The sequence below is a fragment of the Thamnophis sirtalis genome, unplaced genomic scaffold, assembly GCF_051295495.1.
Source record: "Thamnophis sirtalis isolate CommonGarterSnake01/CBP01778 unplaced genomic scaffold, rThaSir2_p1.2 scaffold_4, whole genome shotgun sequence".
Classification (NCBI taxonomy): Eukaryota; Metazoa; Chordata; class Lepidosauria; order Squamata; family Natricidae; genus Thamnophis; species Thamnophis sirtalis.
In genome coordinates this window covers 82454282-82467370 of record NW_028261384.1, presented here as the reverse complement: position 1 = coordinate 82467370, position 13089 = coordinate 82454282, and the positions used below count along the sequence as shown (strand labels likewise).

General features: G+C 38.4%; 1 protein-coding gene across 1 annotated transcript in view; it reads left to right on the top strand.

The window, feature by feature from the left end:
• Positions 1-9959, top strand: part of MOCOS (molybdenum cofactor sulfurase) — a 51973-nt gene extending 42014 nt beyond the window's left edge. Inside the window, exons 11-15 of the mRNA XM_014052275.2 lie at positions 253-377; positions 809-914; positions 7536-7662; positions 8311-8415; positions 9704-9959. Coding sequence (XP_013907750.2) covers positions 253-377; positions 809-914; positions 7536-7662; positions 8311-8415; positions 9704-9841 — 601 coding nt within the window. The 3' untranslated portion in view covers positions 9842-9959. The remainder of the gene's footprint in view (positions 1-252; positions 378-808; positions 915-7535; positions 7663-8310; positions 8416-9703) is intronic.
• The last annotated feature ends 3130 nt before the right edge of the window (positions 9960-13089 follow it).

The window sequence follows — 13089 nt, the reverse complement described above, 5'->3', positions numbered from 1 at the left end:
GACCAGGACAAACCACTTCTGGAATCTTGCAGGGAATAGTCCAGGCAGTCACCAGGAGCGGACTCTCAAAGAAAGGAGAAAACTATAGATCTGAAAGAATTTTTGCATCTGAATGCAGAATGTAGCTATAACAGTTATAGCAAAAATTAGAGTGACAATAAATGGATATTAAATTATATATTATAATTAGACCAGTTTTGCAGTCAAAATAGACTTTGAATTCTCTTTATTTTTTACTTTTGTTCATTAAAGAGTACAGACATATGATTGTGGGGAAAGGCTAGCTGATTGGTTTACTAAGTTTCTCGGTCGGCAGTGTCGCCTGATTCGGCAGAGTTCAGACTTCAAAAGAAATTCTTCTAAGGAGAATAAAAAAGGTAAATATTTTGTATCTTTATTAGAGAATAAATAATATTGCAAATATTAAAGACATAAGAGTTATAAATCACCATAATATATAAACATTTTAGGATTTCTAAAATATACTTAAGAGCAATTTACTTTAATGTTTATAGTTTGCCCCAGTATTAGTGTATTATATAATCAAAATGCTTCCAATTCATTAAGCCTGTTAAAGGCTGTGCAATTTGCAAATTGTGACTCAGTTGTGGTGTTATGTGTGATGGAGCTGACCATTGATGTACCTAAGGTAAAAGATGCCTTTAATAGATGGCTTCAAATAGAGAATATTTAACTAGAAGCAATACTTGTGTTTTACTTTATGTTCAGTAAATAAAAACTCTGTAGTAGAAAATGGATTTTTTGTTTTCACTATTTCTATTATCACTTTACAATCTTTGTATTTTAGGAGAGACCCCAGCTGTATTTCCTTCACTTTCTTTAGTAAATGAAGCACAGTATCTCCTGATAAATATGACAAGTATTTTACAACTGAGAGAACAGGTTACTGCAAGGTAGGTAGTTTTAAAAAAATTCTTTGCTTTGGACATTTTTATGCCACTTTAAGATATTTCAGGCCAAGATGCTTAATTCAATCATGCAGAGTCCGCAGGATCTGAAATTTTTGTTAACATGATAAAAACAGCCTGTATCACAATGATGCCCCTTTTGCATATGGCAAATAGAAAAAGGGAGGAATTTGCTTTACCATACTGTTACAATGCTTTCATCATTTATTATCCTGTAGGCAGCTTGACATTCCTGCGTTATAACTTGTTTTCATAGACCCATAGGGTTGGAGGGCTGGAATATGAACAACAGGTTTTGCTATTGCTAATAGAATCATAGAGTTGGACAGAGACATTTAAACTATCAGGTTTAATTCCGTTCAATGCAGGAATCTAAATTAACTGTTTAACTCTGCTTGAAGTTGTTGTAGCAAGACACAAATGTAATTATCCAGATGTGTAGAGTGAATTTGCCATTTTTATTTACCTATCAAGTCAGTGGTGGGTTTCAAAAATTGTTCGAACCTACTCTGTGGGTATAGCCTCCTTTGTGGGAGTGGCTTGCTGCCCATGTGACCAGATGGGAGTGGCTTGCCGCCTATGTGACCGGATATGAAGATGCCGATGACATTTGTCAGAACCACCTTAAATTACCTCACACACAGCACTGGCATGCATAAGAATATGATGTAAACATGTTTTTTAAAAGGCATCTTTGGTTTGCGTTAAAACAACTTCAACACACGCAATGTTCTGATTGCATCACAAACGCAGTAGTCATCCTTACCTTTCACAGAGGCACTGAGTTTTATAAATATGAGCATGATAGTGTAGAATAATCATATCCAAGGACCAGTGGTGGGTTTCAAAAATTTTTGGAACCTCTTCTGTAGGTGTGGCCTGCTTTCCGGGTCCACTGGTGGAACCTCTTCTAACCGGTTCGGTAGATTTGACGAACCGGTTCTACCGAATAGGTGCGAACTGGTAGGAACCCACCTCTGTATCAAGTCCTTCCTAAAGTATAGGTAGATGTTGTTTGAAGAGGTTTGAGGGTATTGTTGCAAGATGTAAACTTTTCCAAGTAAACTGTCTTTTCCAATTGAGTGATGGTGATTTTTGTCAATGCCAATTCAAGTAATGCTCCAGAGGTTTTGGGATTTCACCCAAGATGCTTGTGTTACTATGTTTACTTTTTTTGCCATAGTCATTCTATTTCTATTTGAAGGTCTTGTAATTTTGTAAGATTGTAATTTTCTCTGCTTCTCCCACCTTTCTATAACATAACTGGAGGTGATAATCATACCTAAATTCTTCCCTCCTATTTTCTTCACAATAACCCTGTGCAGTGGATTAATCAGATTTGAATGTTACACTTGTTAATCCAAAACTGCTATAGTATGATTGATTATGCTATTCCCCAAATTATTTAAAGATATATATATATGTAGGTCTTTGGTTATTCGGGTTTTTTCCTGCGTAAAATTGGAAGTGTCGAACCCGAATAACCAAAGACCTACATACTAACACCCGCAAAAATCTCAGAAAACATATATATATATATGTGTGTGTGTGTGTGTGTGTCTGTCTGTCTGTCTGTCTGTCTTTGGTTATTCTCGGGTTTTCTCCCGCGTAAAATTGGAGGTGTCTTGGCGACGTTTCGACGAAGTCTCATTCGTCATCTTCATTCGTTGAAACGTCGCCAAGACACCTCCAATTTTACATGGGAGAAAACCCGAATAACCAAAGACCTACATACTAACACCCGCGAAAACCTCAGAAAACAAACACACACACACACACACACACACACACACACACACACACACACATATATTTTATCAGCACAAATACAACACAAATGTAAAAAGGCAACAGTAAAAATACTGGGTTTCTGTCTGGATGGTCTCTTGTGACGAGCCGATAGACAGAGAATGGAAGCAGTAAGCTTCCTCCCATATTTGGGCATACCAGGGGTTGTGACACTAAATAAATACATACATACATACATACATACATACATACATACATACATACACACACACACACACACACACACACACACACACACACACACACACACACATATATATATATATATATATATATATATATATATATAGGCTAGAAAGTTCAGCCCATTATATTTACAACTAGCTGAACATCTGCATCTGAAAATTGCTCATAATTGGTTCTGCAAAGGGAGTGGATGCCCCAGACTTCCCTGCAGTGCTATACAACATCTTTATAAATTAGCAGCCACATTTTGTGTGACTGGGTCCTTTATGAGTAATGAGGGACCTCCTGGGTAAGGAGGCAGTGTGGGAATTCTTGTACGGCTGTTGTGACAAATCATCTCAGAATTTCTCAAAACAAAACTGCTTGACTTCACTCAGAGTTGCATTCTGAGCAAATCGTTTGGAAGTGACTAAAACATGTATGAGCTATTACCTGATAGAAATTTGAATCAGTTGATCCTGATAAAATGGCCAGTTCCTCTTGGCTGTCAGCTTGTCTGTGTCCTGTATCTATGCCTCTTATGACTGATGAAGGCTTCCTGGAAGTTGGTTGGATCCAAGCAGTGATGAATACCTCTGTGTGGGAAAGGGTGGTCCTGCCTGCCTTGAATTGCCTTGAAAGAGGTGGTGGCATTTCCTTCTCAAGAGATCATCCTTGGACTTAAATTTAGGTTCAAGCCATGGTACAGTACTGAGACAACATTGGTCATCTTTGTGGATGACCTCTGGAGGTCTCAGCTGTGGGGGTTGCGATTGGGGGTCACTTTTTGCAGTTGTTCCTTTCCTTTCTCTGTGGATGATTCCAATCAGTGTTAGGGAATACAGAAGGATGCTTGAGGGCTTGAGTCATTGGCTTCTTGTTTTTAACCTCTCAATTTTAAAGTATTAGAAAATCAACAAAAAACTGGAAGGTTGCAAGAGGTAAGTGAATGTTACATTTTTTAACCTCATTCCCAAATAGCAGTTCACTCGCCAACTCCTTCCATCAACACTCTGATGGCATCCCCTATCTCCCAAGCCTTTTCCTCTCTACCCCCATTCCTACCTACTAAATACTCCTTTGTGTGTGGGAATGACTACATGCACCTTCAAGTCAGTCTTGACTCCTGGTGATTAACCAGATGAGTCTGTATAGCTTTCTTGGCAGGATTTTTCACAAATGGTTGGCATTGGTGATTAGAGACAACATCTTCACATATTAGTGACTGAAACTTCAATTATATTTTGCATAAAGAAGAAAATATGAACTGTCATTGGATAATAGACAAGAGAGATTATAGAAAAAAGATAGTCATGAAGAAACTTTAGAGAGAGGAAATAAAATATAATTGTACTTAAATAACCATTATGAAAAATATTGGAAGCCATTTTTTGTCTTTATATCTTTTTCTATACCTAGCTCTTTTTCTGTTTTCTTCTATAAGTAGTCCTTGACTTATGATCAGCCATTTAACAATCGTTCAAAGTTACAACACCCATAAAGCATTTCCAACCATCATAAAATGTTACACACATACATACTGTACACATTCCCTGCTATAATGTGACTGCATTTAGAATAGTTGGCAACTGGCTCATATTTATGACTGATTGCCAAGTATCCCATGATAATGTGATTGCCATCTATAATCTTCTCTGCCAGCTCCCCCAGAAACTTAATTAGAAATCCAACAGGAAATTTTGCACGTGGAGGATGTGGAAGGGAGCTGAAATCCTTCCATCAATTGCAGAAAAGGGAAATCCCGTGGCAAGCTGTGGTAACATTTGAGAGCAAAAGGACTATATTTGAGGCAGATTTTAGCAGTACAAGGAACCCTCCATCAGGTATTCCTTTTGCTCTCAAATCCAGCAGATAATGTTTGCTCTGTTCGCTTAAAAATCTGGAGTTAATGACTATAACTGGGAATGTTGGGATTGCGATTATTGAGCAAAGTATTCATATATGCTATAGGTGTCTCAACAACTGCTTAACAACAATGACAAATTCCAGTCCCAATTGTCGTAAGTCTCTTATTGCACTTTTACTTTTGTATGCCTGCCTGCCTGGCCACCCTCCTTCCTTCCTTCCTTCCTTCCTTCCTTCCTTCCTTCCTTCCTTCCTTCCTTCCTTCCTTCCTTCCTTCCTTCCTTCCTTCCTTCCTTCTTTCCTTGTCCTGAAGTTTTCATCTTTGCATGCAGATTACTGGCTTCCTTAAAGGCTAGAAAGCAGTGGTGAGTTTCAAATTTTTTTAGAACCTATTCTGTAGATGTGGCCTGTTTGTAGGCGTGGCTCGGTGGTCATGTGACTGGGTGGGCATGGCCAACTTGGAAAATGTGAAACTCACTTAACGACGCTCTTGCTTAGCAACCAAGATTTTGGGCTTAATTGTGGTCATAAGTTCTCTCTCTTTTTTTTCTTTCTTTCTTTCTTTCTTTCTTTCTTTCTTTCTTTCTTTCTTTCTTTCTTTCTTTCATCTCTCCCACTCTTTCTTTCTTTCTTTCTTTCTTTCTTTCTCTTTCTCTCTCTGCCTCTCTCTCTCTGTGTCTGTCTGAATGTCTGGCTCTGTGTGGCTCTTTGTCTCTCTCTGTCTCTCTCCCTTCCTCTCTCCCTCTCTCTCTCTCTGTATCTCTCTGTCTCTGTCTCTCTTCCCTCCCCCCATCTCTGTCACTCTGAGTGTGTGTATGTGTGTCTGTGTCTGTCTGTCTCTCTCTCTGTCTGTCTGTCTCTCTCCCCTGCCTACCTTTCTGTCTGTCACTCTGTGCATGTATGTGTGTGTGTCTTTCTGTCTCTCCGTCACTTAATCACTCACTCTGTGTGTGTGTGTCTATCTCTCTCTGTCTCCCTCCCTTCTTCCCTCCCTCCCTCGCTGTCTCTCTCTCTCTCTCTCTGTCTCTTGTGCCTCTCACTGACTGTCTGTCTCTCTCTTTCACTCACTCACACACACACACCTACTGTGGTCACCTTGTTGAGTGTTCCAATCACATTTGAAACACTCAACAACTGTCCTGCATTTATGGTTTTTTGTAGCATTCTGCAGTCATAAGACCAAAATATATGGTTAAAAGTACCTGGCAGTGGCATTTTTCCCTGGGGGACTCCACAGAACATCCCAAGACTTCAAAGGGAAGCTTACAGCACAGAGCAGGACCAAACTGGCCCTTCTTCCCTTGGAGGGCTTCAGAGGAAAGCTTCTGCAGAAGCCCAGGTGAGTGAGAACAAGTTCCCACTGTTATGAAGTCTCTGAGGCTGTAATTGTGCCGTGTGTGCGCACGTGCCTATGTTTTCCATGGCATGGAGCCACAGCGAGGCTCTCTGTGGCCAGCAATGACTCCAAAGCCCATGTGTGAAGGGCAGGGTCCCCCTCGTATTTCTTGTCTCCTGGATGGGCTCCGGAGTCATCGCCGGCCGCTTAGAGCCTTGCTGTGGCTCCACATCATGGAAAACATAGGCGTGCGCACCCTTTACAATTACAGCCTCGGACATTTTGAAATGGCAGGAACTTGTTTTAACTCGTCCAGGCTTCTGCAGAAGCTTACCTCCTAAGCCCTCTGAGGGAGGAAAGCCAGTTGGGAGAGGGGCTTTGGTCCTGCTGTAATTGTGTGGGGCGTGCATGCGCCTGTGCTTTCCACTGCGTGGGGATGTGGCCGGAAGACAAAGAACACGAGGGGACCAGTGGGGCCTTGTCCTTCTAAAGAGGGACTGTTCCTGAAGAGGGCAGATGTGGTGGTATCGGTTTTGGGATGTTCTGTGGAGCCCCCCAGGGAAAAACGCCACGGGGTTGGCTTTTTAACCAGGCGGCTGTCAGAGAGAAGAGGGCAGCGCATACCTGTGGGCTTGTGCAACAGCCGAATCCTCTCCTGTTCCTTCTTTGGCTGCTGAACAAGCCCACACGGCGTGTGCTGCCCTCTTCTCTCTGACAGCTGCCTCGTTTCCAATGGAGGGTGTGGGGAATGCATGCGTTTTCCTCCCTCTGCATGGATTTCCCACCCCTTATTGGTAATGAGGCGGCTGTTGGTGGGGCAAGCCTGGGGCGGACATGCACGGCCAGCGAGTGGCGACTGGGCGAGCGGGAGAGTGAACAGGCCATGGGAGGGAGTGTTCCACGCAGCCTCCGGAAGAACGGGTACCAGAAGATACGTTAAATTTGATGAACGGGTACTCACATACCAAGGCGTGTCCCCTGAAACCCACCCCTGCTAGAAAGTACCAGGAGACGCTTGCAGTCTCCTGATGTTTGAAAGCCTCTCCAGTATTGGAATATGGCATTGGCCCTTAATCTAGCTACGTTCTTCTACTCTGCTGGGCTGTTTTTTGGCTTTGCTGCTTATCTGCCTTGTCTCATGGTTGTCACCACTTGGGCAGGCTGTCATAGGTTGAGGGTTACCTGTAATAGCATTTGCATTAGACAATTTAAAATTTTCTATTTTTGTTTTTGTGGATTTTTATTGTAACTCTACCTATAATTTGCTATTGTTCCCAGGATTACTATATTTCACTTTTACAGTTAGATCTGTATACCTTAGTCGCTACTACATTTTAAATAATAAGCTATAATTTTACTAAATTAACTAAACTAAAGTTATGTCTCATTCCAGTTAAATTATTATTTTATTCTTTGTCTCTATAAAACAGCCTTGGTGAATCATTTCTTCCTCAGGAATTAATTTATCGATTTCGGGCCAACATTGTTATCAGAACGAATGAGCCATTTGAAGAAGACTCGTGGGATCAGATTGCCATTGGCCCTCTGCATTTCAGGGTATGGAATGGCTGTAGCTCTCTGTTGTAATTGCAAAGCCTAATGAGAAAAGACAAGATGCAGGAAACCAAAAGTGATCCTAGAAAATAATATTGGCTACCTATATAGGTTTAAAAAGCAGCTTGTTTTAGCTTCTTTATAGACTACAACCAAACTAACCTTTTTGGATCAAACAAACAGAAACTGCAAATATATCTTGCTGTTTTCAGCTGGTATTTAACAGCATGTGATTCTCAACTCAGGGGTAATATTGAATGTTCAAGATCAGCTTTGTTTTTCATAAAATTATCTAAATCTCCTTCAAAACCAATTACATTAGTAGCTGTCACCTCATGCTGTGGTAATTCATTCAAACATTAATCATTTACAGGTACATTTTCATCAGAATTGAGCCAAATCCATTTTACTCAATGGGCACAAAGAGAAACATTTACCTTTTAATTCCCCATTATATGACCGAGTTAGGAAAAGTTAGCATTTGTCTTGAATCAAGGCATATTTGGCCACTTTCTGAGCTGCTTCAGCCCCAAAAGAGTTTAGATTATCTTTATCACGATCCTAGTAAAAATAATTACTAGACACTTCCGGCTACATTTGCCCAGAATTCTAGCTGCCTAATATTTCAGTATTTTTCTATGTAAATTTCAGGTTTTAGGACCATGTCACAGATGCCTGGTTATCTGCATTAATCAACAAACTGGACAGCGAAACAAGGAGTTTTTGCAAGGGTTGTCGTCCATTAGGGACAGAAAGGTCAGTGTACAAGCACTGGTGCTTTAATGATCCAGTCTTCCGATCCTCTTCTTTCACTGCTTTTTTCTTTACTGTAAAAATATTATCTTCAATTTTTGATCATTATTTAATATATACAGTGTTTAAACTAATATTTAAAGCAAAGGTGACTGGTAATAAAGTGGAAGAATTATAAAAGGAATATCATTTTATCTAATGACATGGAAGTACAAACAAAGCAGGAAGAGGTGACTGATTGATTGATTGCCTGTCCTAGCCTGACAACACAATGTCATTCTGGAGATGTTAATGGACTAACCCACCTCCTGCCCATATGCATCCTACTCCCTTCTTTACCATCATTGTTAATTTTAACTCATTTGCAATTTATTTATTGTTATAAATATTTTATTTTGTTGTTTAACTTATTGTAAGACACATACCTGTAGGTGAAATGGGTGACATATAATTTTCATGAATAAATACACCTGATGCAACTAGAGAAAGGAGCTATATGTATGAAGTGACCAGTTATTTATTTATGTGTTTGTTTATCTTCCACATTTATTTATACATACTATTTCTTAATGGCCTCTCTCCCTCATAGTTAAGTTCTCTGTGTAAAACTCTTTCCCTTCACACACACACACACCAACCTCCCCCGAAACATTCAGTTTGAATATCACCAACTTCAACTATGGAATACATCTAATAAAACATATTGAGGAAAATTCTGGGCTATTTTATAAATTCTACAGATTAACCTCTGGAGATGATACCATTTTTGGTCAGAAAAGTAGTTTCTGGCAAAATCAGAGAATAATAGAAATAAGGAATAGGAAGGACCCATTATTCATCAATAACTTCTGATGAGTGCAGGAGTATAGAAATCAAATTGAATGCATGTATGATTAAACTCAACTAGAGTATGTATACAAAGGGAGACATTATGTCTTTGAGTAATTGTTTCCATTGATAAACCACTTGTTACAAATATTATAATGTTCACTTAGAAAATCAGCATAAATTTAGAAAACTTAAAATAAGAATGGTTGTAAGTATCATCTAAAATGTGGCTCTCCTTTTTTCAACTGCTTAGTATCTTTGTCTTAGTTCCTGGATTTTATTTATCCAAGAGAACTGTAAATTGATATTGCATAATCTACTTCATTATGACTACTATAAGTAGATTACAATAATCTGGAACGATTTGTTTCCATTTAATGATTGTCCTGATTTTTGCAGTCTAGTTTTGGAAGTCTTGATTTCATTTTATAAGCTGACAAATGTACTATTTCCTTTTTTTCAGACTAATTTTGGAATATACCTGGCAAATCACTCTGAGACACAAATCTCCCTTTCTAATACCTTGTCAGTAGGATCTGAGATACTTGTATCAAAGAACACTACGTCTTCAGCCTCAAATGAAGAGAATAAGTCAGTCTAAGCAGCAAATGTATCTGTTTTGCAGAGAATTCACATTTGTTGTGGAATTTCAATCCTTAGTATTGGTAAAATGCTATGATTATTCGTGAGCAATTTTGTGTTAAATCTAATAAAATCCCATTTTTCTTGCAACTATTTATATGATTATGTATATATTTATGTAATTCTTATATGCATATTATTTAATATGCAGTATGGTATAAAATGTGAAATTGGTTGCTTAACAACAACTGTTCTTCCCTCACATCAGCATTTCCAATAAGAGCAGGTTCTTTTGTAATAGATAGCATTGCAGCTTCTTGGATCCTGAATTTAGTAGAGCTTCTTAATTTCCTAATGAGAGCCATCCTCTATGCTTTGGTATACTTTGCCCAGTTCTGCTCTTTCCAGAGCCATCCCAACCAATATACAGCAGGAATGAAAACAAATGAAAGCAACAACAGATGATATCAGGATGCCTGTGGATACTTACGAGGAAGGTAAGAAGCTCTACTAAATCAGGATTGAAGAAGCTGCATTATTGAAATTGTGCTAGTTAATGATTACTAGAAATAATTACATCTATTATTTTTTTATAATTTTATTTTTATAATTTTATATAATAAAACAATTTAATAGAACAATATAAGATATACAAACTGGAAGAAAAGAAAAAGAGAAAAATGCAAAGAAACAAGGAAAATAGTATAATTTCTCCTTCCTTAAGAAAGCTATTTTCCCTCATCATGGCAAGCCTTAGCCATTGCATAATCTCTTCTTAGCTAATAAATATATTTTTTCATCCCATAACTCATCTATTAAAAATAAGCAACTCAAATAAGTATTCAATCCAGTTCAATCTAGTTATCAGCAAGAAATACAAAACTCTTAGGACTTTAACATTAACATGTATAAAATTCAACTTTCTACATCACAACTCTTACTATAACAAAAATTAATTAAAAGGTCCCAAAATTGTAATGTGTCAATAGTTCTCAACCTATGGCCAATCATTTAGTAACTGATATTACAATAGAACGCAAACAAATCTTATGATTGTAAACCAGCAAAGGAAGGGCAGAATACAAATAGGTAAGAATTTGAAAAGTTAAAAAAATACAAAATACACAAAATTAAAAAAAAACTATAATGTATATGTAAAACCAGAAATCTAAAAAAAAATTATATAGGGAGATAAAAATTAATATAATAACAAAATACTCAACTAACAAATCAGGTTTGAGGCATAGACCATCATTTGACAAATTTTGATCACTGCTGTACAAAACCTAGCAACACTATATTGAGATACGGCTAGTACAAATGCCTATAGTGTAAGCCCTGTATGAGCACATGCTCTGTTATTTCTATATGTCTAGAGTCACAGGGGTATTGCCCCTTCAGGTGGAAAATTTTCTTGTATCTGCCTTCAAGAACAGCTCAGAAAAATGAATGAAGGCCCTCTGATGGCTAGCTACTTCAAGACTGAATATTTATTCAGTCTATAATGGACAAAGCAGAATACTTGTTGGATTCATTGCCAATAAAAGTTGCAGATCTGGCTAGGTTCAGTTGGAGCTAGCTGCCTTATATATGCTATTTAATAAGACCTTTGGCCTGATCATATGGAATGTGGATTCTTGGAGAGAAGCCCAACAATTAGATTTGAATTGCCCTTGCTTTATTCCTTTTGTTGAAAGTCATCCCTCATGGTTATAGGAGTGAGGCCAAGGGGGAAAAGGATTGTTTAGACAATAGTAGAATGTGATCATCCAAACTCTGGCCTCAGTTTTCATGGGGCTTTTTTCAACTTCAGGGTGGTATTAGAAACACATTTTGGGACTTGAAGAGTTGACCTTAAAATTTTGGATTGAACAAATTCTAATGATTGCAAAATTGGAAAAATGCCCCAATTGGGCACAATAAAGTAGTTGTACTATTGATTTGGCTTTGAATAGTTTGAGTGTTCCAGCTATATAATGGCTACCTCTAGTCTTGACAATTTGAGAATGGCAGTTGAGTTCTACATCTTCAGCAACATCTCCATGGAGTTTCCTACTGTTAGCAGAATGAATGATTCCCAGGTATCTGAAACAGAAGACCTGCTCAGTCCTCCTCAATCCATCTTCCAAGCATGTCTCTTGGGCCTCTTGACAAATGATATGATTTTGGTTTTTGATAGTTGAGTGCTTGCAATACTCAACTAGACTACAATATTCAATACTGTGCTAATGTTTTAAAAGCTGTTTTAAGATGTTTAAGAATACCAATAGATGTTTTTGAATATACTGCTGCATCACCTGCATACATTAAAACAGATCTGCTATCCTGCAAGTTTGTGGGACTAAAAGTTTGCATTAATATGGTCCACTATGGAATTGATATAAAATTGAATATGTGGGGCCAATGTGCATCCTTGCTTAACTCCCTTTTTAGTTATAATGGCCCTGATGAGGTGACCTTGGGGAAGTGGTGGGTTTCAATTTATTTTACTACCGGTTCACGCTTGCACGCTCACATAATGCTTTTGCGCATGCACAGAAGCATCCGGGCAGGTGGGCAGAGCCTCCTGCTAGCGCCAGTACTGGTTCACGTGATCTGGGGCAAACTGGCAGAAACCCACCTCTGCCCTGGGGATTATATCTTACTTTCAGTGAGGCTCCTTCATGAAGCATACTTATTAAATAAAACAAATATCAGTCAATCAAGGAGACTTCCAATATTTTCTACAATTTAGAATCGAATAGAGTAGAATATTTTTTATTGGCCAAGTGTGATTGGACACACAAGAAATTTGTCCCTGATGCATAAACTTCCAGTGCACATACAGACAACAAACAACAAAGTAATATCATTCCAAGATACCATAGTAGAAGATAATAGGAAAGATGAGATTGATAATAGTAATACAGCCCTATTACCTGGGTAAATAACCTTCAACATGTCAGTGCTGTGGGAAATAGGTATTCAGCAGAGTGATGGCATGTGGGAAAAAGCTGTCTTTGTGTCTAGTTGTTTTGGCTTGCCATGCTCTACGGTGTCCTGAGGGGAGAAGTTGAAACAATTTATGTCTAGAGGGGTCTATAGATATTTTTTCAGCTCTCTTTCTGGCTCTTCAATGGAAGGCAGGCTGTTGCAATTGTTTTACTGCAGTCTTAACTATCTGTTGAAGTCTACCTATCCTGTTTAATTTCTGTATCAAATCAGAAAGTTATAGAAGTACAAATGACAGACTAAATAATTCCTTTTTATAACTGTATCAGCAGCTCC